The sequence below is a fragment of the Trichechus manatus genome, unplaced genomic scaffold (genome assembly GCF_000243295.1).
Source record: "Trichechus manatus latirostris isolate Lorelei unplaced genomic scaffold, TriManLat1.0 scaffold00203, whole genome shotgun sequence".
Classification (NCBI taxonomy): Eukaryota; Metazoa; Chordata; class Mammalia; order Sirenia; family Trichechidae; genus Trichechus; species Trichechus manatus.
In genome coordinates, this window is record NW_004444139.1 from 1,694,106 (window position 1) to 1,719,263 (window position 25,158).

Genomic DNA, 25,158 nt, shown 5'->3' on the forward strand with positions numbered 1-25,158 from the left:
TTTTCTTGGCTTTAATCTTTACAAAAGCAGATTGCCAGGTCTTTCTCCCGCAGAGCCGCCAGGTGGGTTCAAACTGCCAACCTTTCAGTTAACAGCCGAGCGCTCAACCACTGCACCACCAGGGCTCCTTTCTAGTATACACAAGATACTCAAAACTGTTTGTTGAACTAATTATCCTATAGCATGAATTTCAAAAAACGCTTGTGACTGACAAAGCGATCTCTGGGGCATGCCACACTGATCTGCAGTTACATTTTCTCACTAAGGAGCTGCCTGGAAAACGAGGAGGAAGTTCAGACACCTACAAATGACCGATGTGGGCCGTGGGACAAACCCACTGTATGTGGCCCCGAGTGTTCCATTTTAGGTGACCTGATGGTGAGCAGAGGCCAGTTATTTGGAAAAGAGACAATCAGTTCAGGGTAATTGTCCCCAGTCACCACTTGTTTCAAGAAGCGTGGCCAAGAAGCTCTTAGAAGAGCTTTCTCGTGCAATGATCGAGCTCAGGTGAAACGCTTTTCTTCTTTCCCAGCTCACGCACACTTTGAAGTCCACGGTGGTGGTTGCTGGTCGCTGTGAAGGCGATTCTGACTCATGGTGACCCCGTGTGCAGAGCAGAACTGCTCCACAGGGTTTTCAAGGCTGTGATCTTTTAGGAGCAGATAGCCAGGCCTGTCTTCTGAGGCACCACTGAGGGGGCTGGAACCGCCGACTCTGTCACTTAACCATTCGTGCCACAGCGCACTTGGAAAAGCCACGCACTGGCTCTGTGTGTCTGCGGCTGAACTAGACACAGACAGCTAGACGGAGGTGACGAACAGATGAGGGGGCAGTCCCTCTCTTTTCTGATCTGATCCAGCAACGACACCGAGCTCGGAAACCGCTGGCTTTCTGCTGTGAAATGCCACTCTTCACAAGTATCGTGACCTGCTGGTCAGAAAGCTGAGAAATGCTAACTGAGAAATCTTGGGCCAATCACTTACACTCTGTGGGCCCTACTTTTTAAACCAGGGGAAAAAGCTGAGAGGGTGAGAAAACCCTGGATCATTTCTTAGGTGTATCGGAGATAGAGAACACGATGGGGAGGAATTGATGGGTAAGATCCACCGGGAGGTGAAAGCGGCTCAGTGGGTGGAAAGAACATGGTTCTAGAGGCAGACTGGGATTCGAGTCTCAGCAGTGGCACGGAGCAGACCTGAAAGGATCAAGCTACACACCTGAGGGAGGCCGTGAGGATCCCTGAGACCACGCAGTACAGACCGACTCGTGTGCACAGGGCCTCAGTGAGGGGTTCCTTTCCCTCTGCTCCCTCTCCCCGTGCCTGACGGCCGTGCCAGGTTGAAGGGAGTTGCCCTACATTTAGGACTGGGAAAACGGACCACTTCAGATCTAGGGAGCTGGAGCCCAGGCTCAAGGAGAACCTCCTCTGATAAACTTCAGGAATTCTGTCGCCCACAGGAGGCATTTAATCAACTGTATCCAACTCAGGGGATTTTCTGAAAATAAAATTCCAGAAACTGCACTTCAGGATGGGCTCCAAGGTCCTCCCTTTCACTGGGGTTAGAGAAAGTTTTCCAAGACCGTTTCTGGCGAGGCAGGGAGGTATACCTGACTGCCCTCCAGAGCCGATGACCCAGCTTTTGGCGAGCTGCCCACAGGAGGGTGAACCTTAGGTTCTGTCCCTGTGTTCTGTGTAACACAAGAAGTGAACATTATAAATGTCAGCAAACAGAGACAAGAGTAAACATGAGCAACAGCAGGAAGGAGGACAGTTTCTCTTCACAGACAGGGCGCCAGAAGTGGCAGGATTTTAGAAAAGAGAACATTCAAAGAGAGAGAGAGCAGGATCAGGTAGGCTTTGGGGTTACAATGCACCTGGAAGTGATCAAAATTGTTCCAATTATGCTAATTTTGCTACAGTCTTGGCAGAAACATAGGAATTCCTCCGTTTAAAAGTTAGTGAAAGAACAGTGTCTATCTAGGAAAAGCTTAATTTTTACATCTAGTTATTTTTTTTAAAATAAGACCTTACTTAGAATATGGATGAATGTTTGCTTAAAGATCAGGTTTCCTTCAGAGCACAGAACTACTCAAAATTTGGATGGCATGTTGTAAGTTCAGAGTTTGACTTGGCTCTATCACAGAGACATCAGAATACTTGCTTAAATATAAAAAACAAATGTGAAGAAATATCGGTAGCTGGAATCAAAGAACTTCACAGTATGGTATTCCTAAATTAGGTCACTATGAGTCGGGAATTCAACTCGATGGCAATGGGTTTTTAGTCATTTGGGAACTAAGGAAAAGGCTGGTGCCACCTTCTGGGAAAAGCTGGAAAGACATGACAAAAATAGGATTGTGTTTCAGTATCCACCAGGATACTGGGGGTACTCATGTCTTTGGTGAAAGGCTAAGGTCCCAGGCTGGCACTGATATGAATTCTGAGATCTAAGGTGCAGGGCCAACCTGGACCCGAGCCTGGGACGCAAGTCCTCACTCATCTCAGCTCAGTACCAAAGGGGTGAAGAAGGCTCCCGGCTCTGCGGATTAGGATCGGGAGTGTGGACCTGGTTCTGTCACCGACAAGCCGAGTGATCTTGAGGTAAATTTCTATTTTACAGGCCACAGTTTCCCTCCATCAATAGAATGAGAAGAACCTGAATCTGGAACTTTAAATAATTTTGGATTATGAATACCTGTCTTCCATCCCTACTTGATGTGTGCTTTCTCCTGAAAAAATGTACACAGAGCAAATTTTTACATGTGGTTTTGGGGGGTTCAAAGACTCTGATGGTCAGAGTCTGAATGAAATGCTCTCTAACTAGTTAGCACAGCCTTGCCTGGAGAAGCAGATTCAGGGCCACACGACATCCACCTCTAAGTGTGTAAGGCTCCTAGGTGCGAGACTTACTGTGTCCGACTTCAAGGGGTGAAGGATGACGGGTCAGGTGAGGGCTGGGAGTCCAGGCAGCGGCTGTGTGCTCTGTCCTGGAGGGCCCTGCAGAGGCGGGCGGGCCTCTCAGGAGGTGTTAGTAGGCCACCTACTTAGTAGGCCATCAGATGGGCACTTGGGCAGGACATAGAAGGCTCCTCTTCTGCCTTTCTAACTCTAATAACATCCATCTCTAAAAACTCAGGGTGTTTTCTACCCTAAGACTTACAACGTACCAGGCACCTCAGCACAAAAATGGACAGAGTTACCCTTTCATATTTTCAACCAAATTAGTAGCCCAAAGACATAAGCTGCATTTTTCATCAGAGTTTTAGAGTTTATTCAATGGAATTTAAATAACCTTCTCAGATGTATTTAGAGAAATGCAGTTGTATCTACTTTGTGTAAAATTCAAAAAACTTGACGATTCTATTTACAATCAGTCGACTTTCTTCTGAGAAAGGGGATAAAAAAGACTTCAGTTTTCAATGTCAGCTACGTTGTCTGACCTGACGTTACTGCCGGCCCTCGAGGTTGGGCAGCACGGGAGTAAAGCACCCCCAGCTGGTGTGCAAACACCGCAGAGATGCAGAGAGCTTCTGTTACTGTCCACACACACAGCCAGCAAGATGACAGCAGGGCCTGACTGGAAACAACAGCCCTCTCAACTGCTTTCTGCTCACGGGTTGTTTTTCTCTTAATAAGCTGCCCTTTCTGCAGCTATCTGAGCCCTGGTGGCGCAGTGGTTAAGAGCTCGGCTGCTAACCAAGAAGTCGGCAGTTCGAATCCACCAGTGGCCCCTTGGAAGCCCTATGGGGCAGTTCTACTCTGTCCTCTAGGATCGCTATGAGTTGGAATCGCCACAACAGCAATGGGCTTGGTTTTTTTGTTTCTGCAGTTACAGGAGCTAGAGAGCAGGGGTCACATCTGGTTCCTAGGAGGATCAGTTTATCAGCGAGGAGGAACTCTCCACTTTCCCTGACTATACTCAGAGCCGGACACCGTGCTTGGCACTTAGTAGCAATGTTGTAGGACATGGTATCCCCATTTGACATAGAGAATGATGGCTCACAGAAATGGTTCAGCGGGACTCAACCCAGGCACACCTTCCAAGCCACACCCTCCCCCTGCCTGTCACCCCGTCTCAGGATGACCTTGACTATTCCAGCCACTCTAACCTCCTCCTGCACTTCACTCTGAACCATATGCTGATTGCTTTGCTTTAATCTCAACGTGGGCGCCATGAAGACGGAGCACCGACTCCCCCCCACCGCCCTGCCCACAACACATGACAAAACAATCACCACAGCCTGCTCTGTTAGTGTCAGACTGCCGACTCGGCACCTTGGAACCTTTAAATGAAGCTGCGCAGATTTTGGTTTTGTCTTTTTATTAAAAAGCAAAAACTTATAAAGGAAATGGGGCTTCTGGCCACGTCCCAAGGTTGAGCTCAAGGAAAACTGGAGAGTTAGAATCTGAAATTTAGGTTTGTTACTCAATAGTGACTTTTATTATCTAGAGAGTGGAGAAGACAGATAAGCATCCAGTCAGCCCTGGGGCTAACAGATAGGGAAGAAAGAAGGTCCAGAGAGGTGAGGTAATCTCTCCAGGTTTGCTCCACTCGCTGCTCCCCATGACCCACAACAGGTGGCCGCTGCTCTGAGAAACCTGGGCCCCAGAGGCTTCCGAGGTCCGTTTATGAGCGCCAGGGTCTGATGAAGACTTGGTCAGGTAGTACTTTAACTGGTATTTGAGCAGAACATCAGATAGCTAAAATGCCTTCTGCCTGAAACACACTGCTCTCCTCTAGACGCGGTATTTGTAAAAGGACTTCACCAGACGCACCACACGGGCAGGGTGACGCAGGAGCCATGTAGCTATCCCCAGAAACATTTCTTTTTAAAATAATTCTGGTCTGGGTATTGCTTTTTAATTCCTTGGAGCCACAGAATGCAAATTAACTAGAAACAATCGAAAAATACATCCTTTGGAGAAACAACAACAGTTGTTTTTTATTTATCTAAGAATCAAACTTCTGAAAACAAGCCAAGCCTGAAGCTTGAGTCTCCAGGACTGAAACCCCAAGACTTTTTTGTGTGTGGCAAGAAACGTCTGGTGACCCAGTACAGTGACATAAGAGAACGCTAACATTTTACAGGCAAATGTAACTGAATATTCACTATTGTGGCAAAGTTCAGAAAGGCTAAGTCTAATGCTTAAAAGCAGGTCCTGAGGTGGTGCAAATGCTTTGTTCTCGGCTACTCCGTTGAAGGTTGGCAGTTCGAACCTACCCCAGCGGTGCTGTGAAAGAAAGGCCTGCTGATCTACTTCTATAAAGATTACAACCGAGACAACCCCATGGAGCAGTTCTACTCTGTATGGACGGGGTGACCATGAGTCAGAATCAACTTGATGGGTTTGGGGTGTTTTTTTTTTGGTTAATGGTTAAAAAGTGTAGATTATGGAACACCTTCAAGAAATAGAGTCGGTGCTTCTTTCAAGTTTAAATAAAACGTCTAATGAGTACCTCAATATTTTGGGTACTATATGCAAAGTACAATGACTGGGAGTAACAACTATTCTTGTAATGAATGTATATAAAGTGATTTAAGATTAATACGTCAATTGTTTACCAAGAAATGGGCTCTGGCTACACTCCCAAAATGGGATCAATCCACCCAGAAATGGCTGTCTAAAAAGTTTTCTGTACAAATCCTTGTACAGCACGTCACAGTTTTAACAGCATTCTTCCCTATCATTAAATCTTTGATTCTCACAGCAGTCATGCTGATACAGAGTTCCGGAGACAGGGTGAAAGTAGACAACAGAGCTGGAAACTAGCAGACGCTGGACGGAAACCCAGGCTTTCTGTCTCAAAATCCGTACCTCACACTGACCCCAGGATCTCATCTGCAGTATCAACTTTCTTATTAAATCCTCTCTTCGCTCAACGAAGGAGAGATTCCACACCAGCCCTAACAAACATACTACAAATTCTAAAACAAGAAGAGCTCAAACTAACGGAGTTATCTGTAAAACAGCAAATGAATGGCTCAAGGTTTCAGCAGGTCACCAGCAAGGCCTTTAAGGTGTGTGCTAACTGCTAACACCACTGCAAGCCACGGGAACTCGAGTAAAGAGGTACAGAAACTCAGGAGCAAACCTGATTTACTAAAAGGAAGAGAGAATGAGGTGAGAAATTTCTGTGTAGAAATGGGGAATGTAAAAACCCTGTCTAATGCTGATAAGCACCAACGTTTTTATAAAAATTCTAAACTGGTATCCAAACGCCCCGTCTATCTTGCTTGCTATAAAAAGTCTATGTTAGCTCAGGCTGGACAGTGTCTAAGGCAGATTTTGTGCCTGGTACATTTTCAATGTGTCAGAAAAATGTCCTACACACCAAGCTCCTTTTACAAGAACCCAGGAGAGCAGACCTTGGCTTAGAGAATGATACAACAAGCTGGCTCTGCCTTACCCACCTTCTCTTGGTAACTTCGGAGACAAACTTCGGTTTAGAGAAGTCGTCATTCATTGCTGTGGCTCCATAGCCGGAACCACAGTGTGCGGTCGGCACGGCAACCATCACAGCTGGCAGGGCGAGAACTTCTGATGCCAGGTCTCTCAGAAAAGGCCTGTGTCAACCTGCCAGGCCTCATGTTCTTCATCTTCTGCTAAAGCCTGGGTTTGGTCTGTGACTACACAACCAATCAGATTCTTACATGAAGGACGTTCCAGGCAACTGTGCTCCTGGATGAGCAGTCTGGAAGTACTAATAAGGCAGGAAAACAAACTATGTCTTTGTGTGGCTGATACAGTAGCTGGGTCTGGGTCCAGAAACATTTTGGGTTCTTCCCAAATGCTGATGGCGCAGTATGAAGAGCTCAGCTGCTAACCAAAAGGTCGGCAGTTCGAATCCACCAGCTGCTCCTTGGAAACCCTGTGGGGCAGTTCTACTCTGTCCTACGGGGTGACTATGAGTCAGAATCAACTCGATGGCAACGGGTTTGGTTTTTTATCAGCTTCCAGTAAAGGTTCAGAGTCATAACTATTAAATGTGACAATCAGAAAATGTAAGGACTACAGAAATATCTTGTGCAGTATTATATACCAACAAGATGGCTATAACACAAATTTAAATACTATTTTGTCCTTAAAAAAAAAAAAAAAACAATGGAAGAAAGAAACGGAGAAAGACCAGAGGAATTTTAAAGAGAAACAAAAATAACCACCAAACCTAAAAATACAGGTGCCTGCGCGTAAGTAGCTTCTGGCAAAGTGACAGAAGTTTGACGAAGAGAAGGACAAGGGCATCTAGTCAAGGTGAGTGTGACAGTCTGCAAAGCAGGGTGGGGCTGCCCATACAGAACACACAGTTTTCTCCACCTGCTTTATCAGATAATCAGCCAAGCAGCCTGGAGACCCTCAGGTGACAGGAATTCCATGTTAACTGGCTGCTGCTACCCTCATTTGAAGCATTAGGCATTTTCTGTTTTTGTCCCTTTGGCAATGTAAGGAACCTCACACCTAAGAACTTTCTCCCTTAAACTTCTCATTTTGCAAAATAATAATAATAAAAAAAAAGGGTTACCAAATAAAACAGTAGCAAACAGATGATGTAATTCTGTTGACCTGTATTTCTTAGGGTCCACCATCAAAGTTCTACAGTGTAAGATCAGGAAGCCCACCTGGACAGACAGACATCTGCTGACTGGAAGTCAGGGCTAAAACAACGCGCTCCAAGTATGCCCTTCTCCCTGAGAACAACTGACATCCCATATACCAACAAGAACAACAATTTTATTTCATCTTTTGATCATGTATTCTCATTAGGGAGAAGGTATTTTGGTAAGGGGAAAATAAATAAATAAAGCCAGTGCAGGCCAGTTTTCCTCCTCTAAAAGAGAAACAGAGCTGGTTCATATCTCAGCTCTGTCAGAAACACTGCACATCGCTTGACAAACAACTGGACCTCCTGGACCTTCTTCCTCACCTGGGAATAATTATGTTCACTATATTAGCTCAACGACCCTGGGTGGTACTAACCTAAAGGCTGGCCGTTCCATCAGCAACGCCATGGAAGAAAGGCCTGGCCATCTACTTCCACAAAGTTTACAGCCAAGAAGACCCTACAGAGTAGTTACACTCTGTAATACACAGGGTCCCCATGAGTTGGAATTGACTTGATGGCAATGGGTATATTAGCTCATCTGATCCTCCTACTTTTTAAATGAGTTACTGTAAACGGTAAGTTCTGTTCAAACACGATCATCATCATTACACAACCAGCCAGACTCTGAAAACACGTTACTGGTCTGAAAACACAGCTCTCCCCCGTGCATCTCGTGTTGTGCGAAGCCTGGTAGGTGGAGAGATGTCCAGGCAGAAGACGGGATCCCTGCCCTCGCTGAGCCCACAATCTTGGTGGGGACTTGAAGTCAAGCCACGCAGTGCTCAGTCGCATGATGCCAAAGAGAAACACCATGACTGAGGATCAGATTCTTTTTATAGATACAAGGACTGATCTCATCACCAGGCCTTAATCCACGAGCGTGCTCACAAGGGTCACTCGTGAGCCAGGAGACTGAAGTCAATGAGCGTTCTGCTCTCACCTTGGGGTCAAGCCTGTCATCTGTCATGTTGCTTTCTAAAGTTCTAAATATAGGATCTGTTTTGCACAGGGCCTTTTACTGGAAGCATGCTGTCATTTTAATAAATAACTGTTAGTCAGGAAGCTCTCTCCACCTCCCCGCTCTCTGCAGGCCTCTAGATACGTGCAGGACCAGTGAGTTACAAGGGATGGAATGGCTCAAGAAGCCACTGGATGAGTGTTTGCTGACTGTCCCAGTCTGCAGTGCGTGCAGAGGCCACGGGAACACACCCTTTCCTGCTTCCCACAGGCATCTGAGGCCACAGCGCCCAGGAACCACAGGAGTAGTCTGCTAGCGTCAGTGTTCAGGACCAGAGGAAGAGGCATGGCACGGCCACCTCCCATGATCTTCACCTGGCTGAGGGGGGGGCGCACCAAGAGGGGACAGGGGAAAAAGGAAGACGATGCGGTGAAGTACCTACTATGTGCCATGCACTGGGCTAGAAACTGTCACTAAGCTATCTCACTTAATTCTCACAAGACAGTCTGTGACACTGTCTACTCTACTTAACACACAAGGACTCTGAGGTGCAGAAGGTGAAATAACTTGTCCAAGGATCTAGAGAAAGGAAGCCTTGGGTACAGACTGACACGTCCATGACTCCAAGGCCAACAGTCCATCTCCCACACTGGACGCCAGCACCGAATGCCAGAGGCAACCGCAGATCCCTGTCATCACCCAAAGCAACGGAGACAAGAGACACTCTGGGGCGGAGCTTCCCTCTGTATTATGAGACAGGTTGGGTTCAGAGAGACATTTGCAGGGATCTTTACGCGTGTACTCATTTCTCAAGCCAGCTATCTGGTTCCCAGTGATTTCTCCCCACAGCCAAATGAGACCCCCAGATCCAGTCTGTTTGGCACCCCTGGGGCCCAGCCCCCGCCTTACCTCCTTATGAGAGTCTTTGTGGGCTTCCAGAGTTTTCATGATCGTCAGCTCAGCGTAGTTTTTAAATCTTGCTGGCTGGTTCCTCAGAATTTCCCGTAAGACCCTCAATGCCAGTGCTCGGATCGAATGCTAGAAAAGAAGAAGAAAGATGTCATCAAACACCACCAGCCCCAGCCTTTCACTAAGCAGACCAATCGATAGTGCCGAGCAAGAGTAAGCCCCCAGGACTTCATCGAAACAGTAAAAAGATAACCTACAGACTGGGAAAAAATTCTGGCTACGAAGTAACTGTCAAGGGTCTAATCTCTAAAACTTATAGAAAACTTCAACACCTCAATAACAAAAAGACAAACAATACATTAAAAAAATGGGCAAAGGTTATGAACAGACACTTCACCAAAGAAGACGTTCAGGCAGCTAACAGACACATGAAGAAATGCTCGAGATCATCAGCCATTAGAGAGGTGCAAATCAAAACTACGATGAGATAATATCTCACTCTAACAATAACGGCACTAACCAAAAAAAAAAAAAAAGTCGGCGAGATTGTGGGGAGACTGGAACTCTTATACATGGGAATGTAAAATGGTACAACCACTACGAAAAACAGTATGGCACTTCCTTAAAAAGCTAGAAATAGAAATATCATATGATCCAGCAATCCCACTCCTAAAGAAATGAGTCGTGACACGTATAGACATACGCACACCCACGTTCCTTACAGCATTGTTCTCAATAGCAAAAAGATGGAAATAGCCTAAGTGCCCACCAACGGACGAATGGATAAACAAACTGTGGTGCATACACACAACGGAGAACTACGCAATGATGAAGAATGATGATGAATCCGCAAAACATCTCACAACGTGGATGAATTTGGAGGACATTATGCTGAGTGAAATAAGTCAATCACAAAAGGACAAAAATTGTGTGAGACCACTATTATAAAAAAACAAGAAAAGATTTACACATAGGAAAAAAATTTTTTTTTTGCTAGTTACCAGGGGAGGGAGGGAAAATTACTTCCTAAGTGGATAGAAGACGTGTGTTAATACTGGAGAAGGGAAAAGCAATACACAAGATGGGGGAAGTTAGCACAACTTGACCAAGGTAAAGGAAGATGCTGAGAGATAAGCAAGAATAAAGGGCAAGACAATCTTGCAAAAATACTATTAACAATTTGTAAACGGATACATAGGTGGATAGGTATGCTGAAGAGGTGTGGGAGCGTCTAAGGGAGTACGCTCATCTGTAGATACAGGTTTGGTTGTGGACATTTCTATATATGTAACTATAGGTACTTCATGTATGTTAATAAAGACAATAAAGCCACACAAGGGGCACACTCATGGAAACTTCCCAGACATAACCAAACACTTTGCGGGAAGAAGCTCCTAGGCTTGAAGGCAAAGGACCACAGACTCGGGGGACATCTACGTCAACTAGGACAACATAGTTCATAATGACAATGTTCTGCATCCTATTTTGGCAAGTAGCATCTGGAGTCTTAAAAGCTTGTGAGTGGCCATCTAAGATAGAACTACTGGTGTTTTCTCGTCTGAAGCAAAGGAGAATGAACAAAACCAAAGACTCAAGGGAGTAATCAATTCAAAGGACTAAAGGACCACATGAACCACAGCCTTCATGACCCCAGACCAGAAGAACTAGATGGTGTCCAGCCACCATCACAAAAGAGGGTCCCAGTCAGAGTGGGAGAAAAAAGTAGAACAAAAAATCAAACTCACAAAAAAAGACAAGACTTACTGATCTGACAGAGAATGAAGGAACTCCCGAGACTATGGCCCTAAGACACCCTTCTGACCTGGAAGAGAAGCCAATCCCGGCGACCACCTTTCAGCCAAACCATAGACAGGCCCGTAAGATAAACACTAACACCCCAGAGGAACGTGTTCCTTAGAACAATCTATATTATATGAGCTCAAAAGGACAACATTTACCAAAAGCAACGATGAGAAGGAAGGAAGGGGTAGAAAACCTGGAGGAAAGGAAACAGGGAACCCAGGGTGGAAATGGAGAGAGTGCTGACACATTGTGGGGAATGCAGCCAACGTCATGGAGCACTTTATGTACAAACTATTGAACGGAAAACTAATCTCCTCTGGAAACGTTCACCTAAAGCACAATAACTGAAAAAAAAGAAGGAGTGAGCCCCTGGTTCTGGGTATCCCTGGCATCCTGTAGACACCTCACACTGTTCACGTGACAGAAGCTCTCCGTGTCTCATGGGGACATTCCCAGGGGCCAGCACCTAAGAAGGACTGGGCAAATACTTCTTGAGTGAACCCTGCAATCGAGATCATACATCTACATTCATTTTTAGTCTCCTGGGGATTTCCAAATTTCCTGAGACTTAGATATGCAAATTGTTCTTTTGTAAAATGTACAGAAAGACAGGTAGAAAGAACCTAAACACTTCATCAAAACAGTCTATAAGACTGGATTCTCTGCCGTTCTTCTTGACCTTGTGTGTGATGAGATCACTGATGGGAGAATTTGTACAGGTACTTGAGTTGTCCAGGCCCGAGTCATGCATCTGGAGGAAAGCCACTCCAAACAGACTCCTAATCTCAGCAAAAGAGAATGGAGTTTACACTAAACAGAGCCAAAGAGTACATCCTGATTCTCTGTCACTCACCTGTATAATTCACACATGAACACACCATTTATCTGCCCTATACATGACATCACTTCATCTCCTGATAGGGCCCAAACCAGGAGAACCGCTACAGTAGCCAATACTTTTTTTTTTTTTAATAATTCACTAATTTTTTCTTGTTGAGAATATGCACAGCAGAACACACACTAATTTGACATTTTTTTACAAGTACCTCAGTGACATGGATTATATTCTTTGGGTTGTACAACCATTCTCACTCTCCTTTTCCAAGTTCTTCCTCTGCCATTAACATAAACACACTGCCCCCTAAGTTTTCTATTTAATGTTCTGAGTTGCTGTTGTCAATGTGATCCCATTCAAACAGATCTTAAAAGAGCACAGTGCTTGAGGCAGCCATTTTTTACTAGTTAACCTAAACTATTGTTTGGTTTTGATGACTTCCAGGAATATTTTTGGTTTAAATTTAAAGATTATTTCAGGTCAACACTTTCTGGGGTTCGTCCAGCCTCCACGGCTCCAGAAAGTTCAGAGTCCATGGGTATTTGAAATCCTGTTCTGCATTTTCCTCCTTTTGATCAGGATTCTTCTACAGAATCTTTGATCAAAATGTTCAGTACGGTAGCCAGGCACCATCCAGTTTTTCTGGCCTCATAGCAGAGGAGGCAGTTGATGATGGAGGCAATGAGCCACACATTCCACTTTCCTCCTCCTATTCCTGACTCTCCCTTCTCTGTTGCTCCAGGCAAAAACCGATCAACTGTGTGTTTTGATGACCCCCGGTATTATGCTAAGAACTAGGAGGCAGAACAGAAGAACTGAACACTCTAAAAGGTCAGTTAACTGGGATGTCCCATGAAACCATGACCCTAAACCTCCAGACCAAGGAACCAAATTCCATGAGGTGTTTGGTTGTACCTAAGCAGCCTCAGTAGCTACTCCTCTGAAAAATTTTTTGTCATTGCTGTAAATATATCTATCATGCATCTTTTCCCAATTTATCTTTTTACAGGTGTACAACTTACTGACAGCAATTACATCAATAAGCTGTGCAACACTACTCTTCATGCAATTTTTCCAGCACTGTAAACTGAAATTCAGTACTCCATGAGCAAAAATCCTCCCTTTGCCCCTCCCTCCAGCCCCTGGTAACCACTAATACATTCTGGTCTCTGTACATTTGTCTGCTCTTGTCTTTTTATGTGAGTAAGATCATACAATTTGTGCTTTTGTGAATGACTTATTTCACTCAGCATGGCATCAAGCTCCATCCACACAGTAGCATGTATTAAGACTATTTCTCTTACTGGCTAAATAGTATTCTATTATATGTAAAGACTACATTTTATCTAACCACTCATCTGTTGATGGGCACCTTTTGGCTATTGTGAATACAGCTGTGAGGAACACTGATGTACAAGTCTCTGAGTCTCTGCTTTCAAGTCTTTGTGGTATACACCCAGGAGTGGAATTGCTGAGTAACAGGGCAGTTCTATTTTTAGTTTTTTGAGGAACTGCCATACTGTTTTCCACAACAGTCGTACCATTTTGAATTCCCATCAGCAATGGACAAGGGTTCCAATTTCCCCCACATTCTCACACATTTGTTATACTCTGTTTTTGCTTCTTAAAAATCTTAACCATCCTAAACCCAAAAACCAAACCTGCTGCTGTCAGGGAGATTCTGATTCATAGCAACCCGATAGGATAGAGTGGAACTGCCCTATAGGGCTTCCAAGGAGTGGCTGGTGGATTCCAACTGCTGACCTTTCAGATAGCGGTCAAGCACTTAACCACAGCTTCTTAACAATTCTAGGGGTAGTGAAATGGTATCTCATGGTGGTTTTGATATGCATCTGTCTGATGGCTAATGACACCGAGCATCTTTTCATGTGTCTGGTGCTATTTGAATGTGCTCTTTGGTGAAATGTCTATTCAAGTCCTTTGTCAATTTTATGATTGGGTAATTTGTCTTTTTGTTGTTAAGTTGTTGAAGTGTTATACCTATTTTGGTTATTAGATTCTTATCGACTGTATAGTTTCCAAAGATATTCTTCCAGTTGATAGTCTGTCTTTTCATCTTGGTAAAGTCTTTTGAAGAGCAAAAGTTTTAAATTTTTATGAGGTCCCATTTATTTATTTATTTATTTATTTGCCGTTTGTGCTTTTTATATTAGAAAATCCATTGTTAAACGCTAGACCTGACAGCATTGCCCCCTGCATTTTCTTCTAAGAATATTATGGTTTTAGTTTGCACACTTAGGTCCTTAATCCATTTTCAATTTGTTTTTGAGTATAGGGTCAGATAATTATCCTGTTTCATTTTTCTGCATGTAGAAGTCCAATTTTCCTAACACTAGTTATTGAAGAGACTCTTCTTTCCCCATCAAATGGACTTAGCATCCTTCTCAAAAATCAGTTGACCGCAGATGTGTGGGTTTATTTCTGGACTCTCAATTCTATTTCATTGGTCTATGTGTCTATTGTTATACCAGTATGAGGCTGTTTTGATTACTGTAGCTATGTGCTGTTGCTAGGTGCCACTGAGTGAGTTCTGACTCATAGCGACCCTATTGTACAACAAAACAAAAGACTGTTCAGTCCAGTGCCATGCTCACAATCATTGCTATGCTTGAGCCCACTGTGACAGCCACTGTGTCAATCCATCTTGTTGAGGGTCCTCCTCTTTTTTTTGCTGACCCTCTACCAAGCATGATGTCCTTCTCCAGAGACTGGGCCCTCCTGATAACATGTCCAAAGTATATGAGATGAAGTCTCACCATCCTTCCTTCTAAGGAGCATTCTGGCTATACTTCTTCCAAGACAGATTTGATAGTTCTTCTGGCAGTCCATCGTATATTCAATATTCTTCGTCAACACCGTAATTCAAAGGCATCAATTCTTCTTCAGTCTTCCTTATTCAGCTTCCGCATACATATGAGGCAATTAAAATACCAGGGCTTGAGTGAGGCGCACTTTAGCCCTTAAAGTGACACCTTTACTTTTTAACACTTTCGAGAGATTTTTTGCAGCAGATTTGCCCAAGGCAATGCATCTTTTGATATCTTGACTGCTGCTTCCATGAGGGTTGATTGTGGATCCAAGTAAAATGAAATTCTTGACAACTTCAATATTTTCTCCATTTACCGTGATGTTGCTTACCGGTCCAGTTGTGAGGATTTTTGTTTTCTTTATGTTGAGGTGTAATCCATACTGAAGGCTGTGGTCTTTGATCTTCATCAGTAGGTGCTTCATGTCCTCTTCACTTTCAGCAAGCAAGGCTGTTATCTGCATATCACAGGACGTTAATGAGTCTTCCTCCAATCCTGATGTCACATTATTTTTCATACAGTCCAGCTTCTCGGACTATTTGCTCAGCATACAGACTGAATTAGCATGGTGAAAGGATACAACCCTGATGCACACTTTTCCTGTCTTTAAACCATGCAGTATCCCCTTGCTCTGTTCAAATGACTACCTCTTAGTCTATGTACAGGTTCCTCATAAGCACAATTAAGTGTTTTGGAAATCCCTTTCTTTGCAGTGTTATCAGTAACTTGTTATGATCTGCACAGTCAATAAAACACAGGTAAACATCTTCCTCTGCTTTCAGCCAAGATGCACCTGACATCAGCAATGATATTCTTCCTTCCACATCCTTTTCTGAATCTGGCTTGAATTTCTGGCAGTTCCCTGACGGTGTACTGCTGCAACCACTTCTGAATGATCTTAAGCAAAATTTTACTTGTGTGCGATTATTAATGATATTGTTCAATAATTTCCACATTCTGATAGATCACCTTTCTTTGGTATGGGCACAAATACAGATCTCTTCCAGCTGGCTGGCCAGGTAGTTGTCTTCCAAATGTCTTGTCATAGACGAGGGACCACCTTCAGCCTACGTCCGTTCACTGAAACATCTCAACTGGTTTCCATCAGTTCCTGGAGCCTTGTTTTTCACTAATGCCTTCAGTGCAACTTAAACTTTTTCCTTCAGTACCATCAATTTCTCATCATATGCTATCTCCTAAGGTGGCTGAATGTTGACCAATTCTTTTTGGTACAGTGACTCTGGGTATTACTTGCCTCTTCTTTTGATGCTTCCTGGGTCGTTCAATATTTTCCCCATAGAATCCTTCAATTGTGCAACTCGAGGGTTGAAATTTTCCTTTAGTTCTTTTAGATTGAGAAATGCCAAGCGAGTTCTTCCCTTTTGGTTTCCTAACTGCAGGTTTTTGTACATTTCATTATAATACTTTACTTTGTCTTCTTGAGCTGCCTTTTGAAAACTTCAGCTCTTTAACATCATTTCTTCCGTTTGCTTTAGCGCCTCTATGTTCATGAACAAATTTCAGAGTCTCTTCTGACATGCATTTTGGTCTTTTCTGTGCTTCCTATCTTTTTAATGATCTTTTGCTTTCTTTATGTATGCTGTCCTTGATGTCATCCCACAACTTGTCTGGTCTTCAGTCATTAGTGTTCAGCGCATCAAATCTATTCTTGACATTGTCTCTTAATTCAGGTGGTATATACTCAAGGTCATATTTTGGCTCTCGTTGGAATTGCTCTAATTTTCTTCAGCTTTAACTTGAACTTCCATATGAGCAGTTGATGGCCTGTTCGGTAGTTAGCTCCTGTCCTTATTCTGACTGATGGTATTGAGCTTCTCCATCATCTCTTTCCACAGATGTAGTCGATTGGATTCCTGTGCATTCCATCCGGCGAGGTCTATGTGTATAGTCGTTTATGCTGTTGAAAAAAGGTATTTGCAATGAAGAAGTTTTTGGTCTTGCAAAATTCTATCATGCAATCTCCAGCATCATTTCTATCACCAAGGCCATATTTTTCAACTACCGATCCTTCTTCGTTTCCAACTTTCACATTCCAATCACCAGTAATTATCAATGTATCTTGACTACATGTTTGATCAATTTCAGACTTCAGAAGTTGGTAAAAGTCTTTAATTTCTTCAACTTTCGCCTCAGTGGTTGGTGGGTAAATTTGAATAATAGTCGTATTAATTGATCTTCCTTGTAGGCATATGGATATTATCAATGAGAGCACTGTACTTCAGGATAGATCTTGAAATGTTCTTTTTGACAATGAATGTGATGCCATTCCTCTTCAAGTTGTCATTCCTGGCACAGTAGACCATATGGCTGTCCAATTCAAAATGGCCAATACCAGTCCATTTCGGCTCACTAATGCCTAAGAATATTGATGTTTATGTGTTACACTTCATTTTTGATAACTTCCAATTTTCCTAGATTTGTAGTTTGTACTTCTGATGCTCCCATTATTAATGGATGTTTGCAGCTGTTTCTTCCTATTTTGAGTCGTGCCACATCGCAAACGAAGGTACCGAAAACTTGACTCCATCCACATCAAGGTCAACTCTACTTTGAGGAGGCCGCTTTTCCCCAGTCGTCTTTTGAGTGCCTTGCAACCTGAGAGACTCATCTTCTGGCACTATGTCAGACAACGTTCTGCTGCTCTTCATAAGGTTTTCACTGGCTAATACTTTCAGAAGTAGACCGTCAGGTCCTTCTTCCTAGTCTGTCTTCGTCTGGAAGCTCAGCTGAAACCTGCCCACCATGGTGACCCTGCTGGTATCTGAAATACCAATGGCATAGCTTCCAGCATCACAGCAACACACAAGCTGCCACAGTGTGACAAACTGACAGACGAGTGGTGTATAATATGATTTAAAATCAGAAAGTATGAGTCCTCCTACTTTGTTCTTTTCTTTCAACATTAGCTATTTGAAGCCTCTTGTCATTCTGTATAAAGTTGAGAATTGGTTTTTCCATTTCTGTAAAGAAGGCTATTGGAATTTTGATCGGGATTGCACTGAATCTATAGATCACTTATGGTAGTACTGATGTATTAACAATACTGAATCTTCCAATCCATGAACACGGAACATCTGTCCATTTATTTAAGTCTTCTTTAGTCTCTTCCAGTACTGTTTTATACTTTCCATTGTACAAGTCTTTCACATCCCTGGTTAAGTTTATTCTTAGGTATTTGATTCTCTCTGATTCTACTTTAAATGGAATTGTTTCCTTAATTTCCCTTTCAGGTTTCTAATTGCTGGTGTATTTGACACCCAGCTGATTTCTGTCTGTTGTCCTTGTACCCTGCAACTTCGCTAAATTCTTCTACGAGCGGACTCTGGGATTTTCTATATATAGGATCACGTCATCTGCAGACAGAGATTTTACTTTTTCTTCTTTTCCAATTTGGATACCTTCTATTTCTTTTTCTTGTCATACTGCTCTGGCTAGGACTTCTAGTACAGTATTGAATAGAAGTGGTGAGAGTGGGCCCCCTTGTCTTATTCCAATTTCAAGGGGAAAGCTCTCAGTCTTTCTCCATTAAGTATAAAGTTGGCTGTTAGCTTTTCATATATGTCCTGAATTATACCGAGGAACTTTCCTTCTATTCCAATATTCTTGAGGGTTTTCATCAAGAAAGGTGTAGGATTTTACTGAATGCTTTTTCTGCATCCATAGATATGATAGCGTGGTTCTCTTCTTTTGTTCTATTGATGCTGTCTATTACGTTGAGTGATGTTCTAATGTTGAACTATCCCTGCATTCCTCGAATAAATCCCACCTGATCAAGGTGTACGACTCTTTTAATTTGTGTCAATGCTTCGTTTTAAGAAAAGTTAATGCAGATCTTTTATCATCATTCTTCTGTGTTCACTTGCCCCTAACCCAAATCATTAGCCCCAAGCATCAGAAAGCAATGAGAGTCACCATTATATTCACTAGGCATCCCCTCACCCGTCTTCCGTTAAAGTCGCCATTAACATTACCCTGGGCATTGACCTTTTACCAGGCACTGCTTAACCTCCTGGCAATCCTCCTGGTCCCACCCTTCTAGGTCCTCACAGTGCTTGCTTTAGTTCTGTCTCTGCTGCCTGTTACACAAAGCCAGTACAGAGAGGTAGATTCATATTTCCAGAGTTTAATTCTCAACAGTCATTCTTGTCTTCGAATAATGGGCAACTTCCACAGTACTCTGCCTAGATTACTCCCTCCTTTAGAGAGATTTCCTAGCTGCTGACTACGTGTCCTGTACCATGTGCAGATTACAGACTAAGCTTGTCACAAATGCCAAGTGTCTCACATTGAAATGTCACAATGTGCAGAGGGCTTTTTAATTTTAAAAATAATAAGAGTTGCTTCTGGAACCTGTCATTTGACTGATTAAGATTACTAGACCTGCTAATATATGTAGGAGTGAACAAAGATGGAATTCCATCAAATGCAGCAGTTAATAGGGTCTTTTGAAAATTAACTTCTCAATTTCTCAATCACACATGAAACAAAAATAAAACTTATAAGGAAAAAAAGTTCATCCTAAAAGACCACGTTCTGCGCTAATGAAGCTGTAAGAAATTCTAAGTTTAACAATAACTGGACACAAGCACAAGTGTCCCTTGACTATAAAAACATGTAAAATTAATACTGGTTAAAGCAGCACCTCCTTCCCCAAATCCAACTACATGCAGAACTTGCATATAAGGGAGGATGAGGCCTCTGTCTGATCAAAAGCATTACTCTAATAAACCAAAACCAAACTTGTTGCTGTCAAATCGATTCTGACTCATAGTGATCCTACAGAACAGAGCACAACTGCCCCACTGGGTTTCCAAGGAGTACCTGGTGGACTTGAACTGCCAACCTTTTGGTTAGCAGCAGCAGCTCTTAAGCACTACACCACCAGGGTTTCCATTACTCTAACAGGTGCTCAGAAAATATCTGTAAAATGAACAAATGTTTTGACGTAAACACTAAGCACAATATAAGAAGTGGAGCTTAAGCCACGTTCATGAGACATGCATGTCATAGCTCCACCTCACGGAGAAGGGAAATCTAAGCACAGAGAAAGTTCCTCACGTCCTTGTCTCCGAGCGTCTCCAGCAGCAGCAGCAGGATGGTTTTGAAGTGCTCTTCCCAGACCCCTAGATTGTCTTCCCGGGTGATCTTGAGCAGCTCCAACAGCGCTCCTTTCCGCTCCTCCACCCGCTCGTTGTGGTTAGACAACTCTTTCAGAAGGTCCGCCACCAGGTCAGAATGGTCAATGGGTACTTGGGGAACAAACAAGACAGAAGTTAGTGCCTAAGGAAAAGCCCACTGCAGGTGGTCCCTCCGTGACGTTCGGCACCGTCTCACTGGTCTGTACTCCCTGCTCCCCTCAGAGGCGATCCTTCCTTGATCATTCTTGACCTTCACCCTGCTTTGTGGCCAGGCCCCTTCTCCCCACCCTCAGCAGACCACCTCACCAAATTAACTGTGGAACAGAGGTGTGATACCAGATGTTACATACCAATATTCAACGTCTTCACCCTTCCTTACTATCTTCCCCTTCTATTTCAGACAAAGAAGAGAAAACGCTGGTCTCCTCCAAAACTCCATCCTTGGCCCTCTTCTCTTCCCAACTTGTCTACCCCAAGCCACAGACTTAAGTCAGGCCCAAGCTGCTGGAACAGCCTCTTACCAGCATGCAATCCCACTCAAATCCGTTTTCCTCACAGTCCTCCTCACCATCACCACTGACTGACTAATATTCATTCATTCCCTTTTCTAATGTCCAGAGCTTAGTAACTGGCACAGTGAAAAAATACTAATCAAGGTGTTTGGACAAACAAACAAAAAACATGCTTTTCTCAAGCCTAACTGCCCCAGAAACTACCACAACTAACTCTTGAATTCTAATGAAGCAGAAATACTTGAGATACGCCCAAAAAATCCTATGCCTTTCAGATGCAGAAGACAACAACCCTGAGGTGCCATAAACCAACACGGAGAGAACTCTTTCTACCCCTGCTTCTGGAGTTACCAGCATCACAGCACAGCGCTCCTCTGAAAGGGCACAGAGGGAGCTGGGCCTCAAGAGCAACCTCATTCTTAATGGAGGAACACATCCCTAAGCCCCTGCAATACTGTCAGCACTCGGCTAAGGACTGAACTAATGGTATCTCATTTAATTCAACCCTATGGGTTAGGAGTCGTCTATTCACAGACTGCAAAACTTGCCCAAGATCACTGAGCATAAGTACTTGTAGCGCTGTGAACCATGGTTTATGTGGCAGAAAGGCATATCCTTTCCACGTACTTTTAAGAGAGCTCAGATTTGAATATTCACTCTAAACAGAGAGAATGAAAAAAAAATCCGAACAAGCCAGAGGTAGCTACTCATTAGAAAACAAACCAAAAAACCAGTCTCATGAGCTACTCACAAGGAACTCCTTAAACTTATACAGGCACATTTCTTTAGCGTCTAAGACGGGGCGCAAACACGTAGGATACCTGGAATGTTTAAGAACTCTACCCACTCTCCCCTCTTATTCTACCTTCTTCTTCAGGCCTTCTAGTACAGTGGTTGGATAATAAATAATAGCCAACATTCTAATCTCTATTCCACCTTAATGAAGACCAACAATGGATAAAATAAACCAGGTACCGATCCTACAACCTCTGAGAGGGAACAGTCCACTCTTCCTAGACAGTTACAATAAACATGTCATAATAAGCCATAATAAACACTATAGACCAGTAGTAGCCTATATCCCAGGAACAGATCTTGGGCGTACACTGCCTGGTGCCCCTGAAGCCACTTCTGCTCTCTGGCTCTCCCGTCTCAGGATCCCACAGCTGTCTAACCACTGACGAAGAGTGGAGTGTTCTCTCTGCTCCTCCGCCTCTCCCTCAGCCCTTCCCTCCGATGACTGCAGTCATGACCCTTTCTCCCGGAAGGCCAGGAGTTCTGGGAGGCAAGGGGCTATGTCTCATTTATCTTCCTGCCCTCACCAACCCACACACTTCGTGACACACAGCAGGGACTCAGGGAATGTTTGTTGACTGCTTGGGTTCTAATTTAATTCTTCATTCAAAATTGAAAAACAAACAAAAAATTCCAGCAGCCTTGGAAACAAGACAGATAAATTTAATTTTTAAAAATCACTATCAGGTTAAAATAAACCAAAACATGTGAACGTGACAGCAAGGTTAAAAAAAAAAAAAAAAGCACTAAGTTCCATATAAAAACATCACATACCAAAACATACGTAATCATCGGTTGCTCAACAATGAACACTGGTCTTAACATCGGAGTCAGAAAAAACAAAGACTACTTCTTGGCTCTGTGCCACACCAGCTAAGTTTGTTTGGGCAAGTAACTTAACCTTTCTGAACCTGTTTCTTAATTTCTAAAACAGGAATGAGTCCTTCCGCCTCACTTAGGTTACACAGTGAGACCTGCGAGCGCTGGAACACACAGGACTGCCTTGTTTTTCCAGGTCTCGTAGGTTTTCCCCCTTTGACAGGGTGCGGTCTTACACTTACCTGTAGCTATTAGTGAAAATATCTGAATTTTCTTTCTCTGACAGCTTTCGGCCTCACACAGCTTCTGCTTTCGCGGGTTTTACTAGATGTGTAACACTCAGCTTAGCACGTGGTAACCACGTGCTCAGTAAACCTTCTACCCTCTCTCCCATGGACAGCGCAAAAGTCAACATAAAGCAGCCCCAGGAAGATGTTAAAATGTTACAACCCCGGGGCGAGGTGAACTGGGAGAGGAGAGGTGAGAGGCCTTGAAAAGGCAGAGCCCTGTGCTGCCACTGCTCCGGCCTTCACGTCCCTCACCTCCCGCTCAGATCTCCGTCTGTCCGTCCAGCCTGGCTCCTTCGGGAACCTCCCCGCGCCCCCGCACAGCTAGCGCTGCTCCACTGCACAGTTGCCACAGGTGCAATTTTACGTGGCTTGTGTCATTGTTTCGTGCCTGCCTCCCTCACCAGACTCTGCATGTTTTCATTCACGTGGCAGCCTTCACACCTAGCACACAGTAGGAACTCAACAAGTAGGTGCTGGACAAATGCCTAAGCAGAACGGTGATTTCTGGATGGGGACGATCAAGTGAGAAAAACCAACCATCTCGCAGCTGCTCCATGTCGTCGTCAAACATGGCCTCCTTCAGGGCTGTCTTGTCGTAGGTGTTGATGGTATCCGAGTAGGGGTAGGGATTGTACTCTCGCGCTCGAGGTCCAGGGAAGGCCCGCGGAGGCTGGGTGTTGAGGAGGGAGGTCTTGTTGTCCAGCGCTGTCCGGCCGCCCTCCACCATCTCACTGCCTCCTCGGCCCTCAGTGGCGGGAGAGGCAACCCCCCCGTCGCGTGATACCTGGAGCAGAGCAGACTGTCAGTCCCTCCTCAGGGCTTTTAACAAACTTTTCCTCTGAATTTTCAGGGACGTGAGGAGACCACAGACTTCACATTTGAAATCCGGCCACTGACAAAAGGACAGTTATTGGGATTTCGATTTGTAAATATCTAATTCATAAATGTCAGAAAGGAAGCTGAACATGCCTACTTTTTCATCTATTCGTTAATTTACAGGTAATATCAGTTTTAACTTAATTACTCTTTGTAATTTGGTAATTAATTTTATTCATCCTTTTTTCTGAGGGACGAATGACAACTTTTCGTTTCATGTATTCTTCAAGGGTGTGGGTCAAATTCTGAAAAGGCCTTGAAAGCAGGTTCCATTCTTCAGGAACCTCAGTGCCAGCGTGCTGCCCCCCGGTGTTGTCAAGACAGCAGGCTCTTTCTCTGGGACGCACTGACAGGACACCAGTGAGACAAGTTCCCCCAACTGCCCTCACAAAATGTAAAGCAGCCCCACCGTCCAGAAATGCCTTTTGTACATTCCCACCAGGGGTGAGGCAGACAAGGCTGAGTGATTGCCAACAGGGGAGCGCTCACACCCTCCCAGGCAGATCACGCTCCCTTTGATCCCCTTTTTTCTGACTCTTACTATTGTTCTTTATGCTGGGTCCAAACCTACTTCCTTTGAAGGACACCCGTCCATTACCTAAGGACAGGTCTTCAGAATTTTCTGCACCTTACTTCTAGTATTTTCTGAATCTTGTCTTCCACAGCTTAAGCCCCTGGTCTCCAACCGGCCCACGTCCTGGTTCTGACCCACTTTGCTCTCAGGGGTCCTCTTCTCTGAGGAACACCTGCCTGACTGGCTCCCTGTGAGTGGAGGTGCCATCATGGAGCAAGTGTGGGCTGGCTGACTGTGGGGACACAGTGACACCGTCATCCTCATCACAGACACTGGGCTATATGACGGTGGCGGGACATTTCCAGGCACCAGGCTGCTATGGGGATTCCCGTGGCAAAGCCTTTCCTTGTGCTGCTGACAAGTACACATCCCTCGCTCATTTTGTGCTTGTGCGTTTTGTTCTTAACTCTCCCCCAAAAGATACCATTATTAGTTTAATTAAGATGTAAAAAGAATACATAATATATAAACATGAATGAATGAAGACTGAAAAAGTACAAAATCTTTAAGTTTTCTTCAGGTGGAAGATAATTTATGGGTGATTTGAATTTTTCTTTTTGTAATTGTCTTCTAAAAGTAAAACATATATTCTGATTATAATGGGAAAAATCATTTATAAAAGAAAGGGTTTTAAAAAACTTCAGACATTTTAAAAGTAAGGCCAAATCATTCTAGTTCTAATCACCTTTAATAAAACTCCTCCAAACCTTCCTAGCATTAAATATAATCTCTATTTAAAACAAAGCAGAACCATTTAGAAGTCAAACGGAACTTGGAAGGGATGCTCACTGTTATTTCTGTAGCTCTCCATAAGAACGGCCTTTCTCCTAAGCATCGACGGCCAGGTTTCTGCTTTTGTGAACCACCTTCTTGCTGGGTCCGGCATTCGTCCTTACTGACCTGGGTCTTACTAGATTGAGTCTATTCTTCACACTCCCGAGTCTGCCACATTTAATACACTTTACTTCTATCGTGGCCTCTTACTGAGAAGTCTGACGATCAGTGGCTGAGATGGTGAATGTACACAGCTTCTCAGCGTTTCACTTCCTCTCAGTGTGCTACCACCTCTCAGGGCCACATCCTCAGCAGGCCCACCTCAAACATCATATTTCCAGGGACCACCTCCTGACCCCGCCTTCTATCCTCCAGCAGAACTGGCCCCCACAAACATCACATTTCCAGGGACCACCTCCTGA

The 25,158-nt window shown here is 44.0% G+C and overlaps 1 protein-coding gene across 12 annotated transcripts in view; it reads right to left on the bottom strand.

Moving 5' to 3' along the window:
- CLASP1 (cytoplasmic linker associated protein 1) overlaps window positions 1-25,158 on the bottom strand; it is a 350,733-nt gene that overhangs the window by 17,073 nt on the left and 308,502 nt on the right. For all 12 annotated transcript variants that reach the window (XM_023742167.1, XM_023742168.1, XM_023742166.1 and 9 more), the window contains 3 exons: window positions 23,050-23,296; window positions 20,017-20,207; window positions 9,472-9,600 (listed from right to left, as the gene is read on the bottom strand). In XM_023742167.1, coding sequence (XP_023597935.1) covers window positions 9,472-9,600; window positions 20,017-20,207; window positions 23,050-23,296 — 567 coding nt within the window. The remainder of the gene's footprint in view (window positions 1-9,471; window positions 9,601-20,016; window positions 20,208-23,049; window positions 23,297-25,158) is intronic.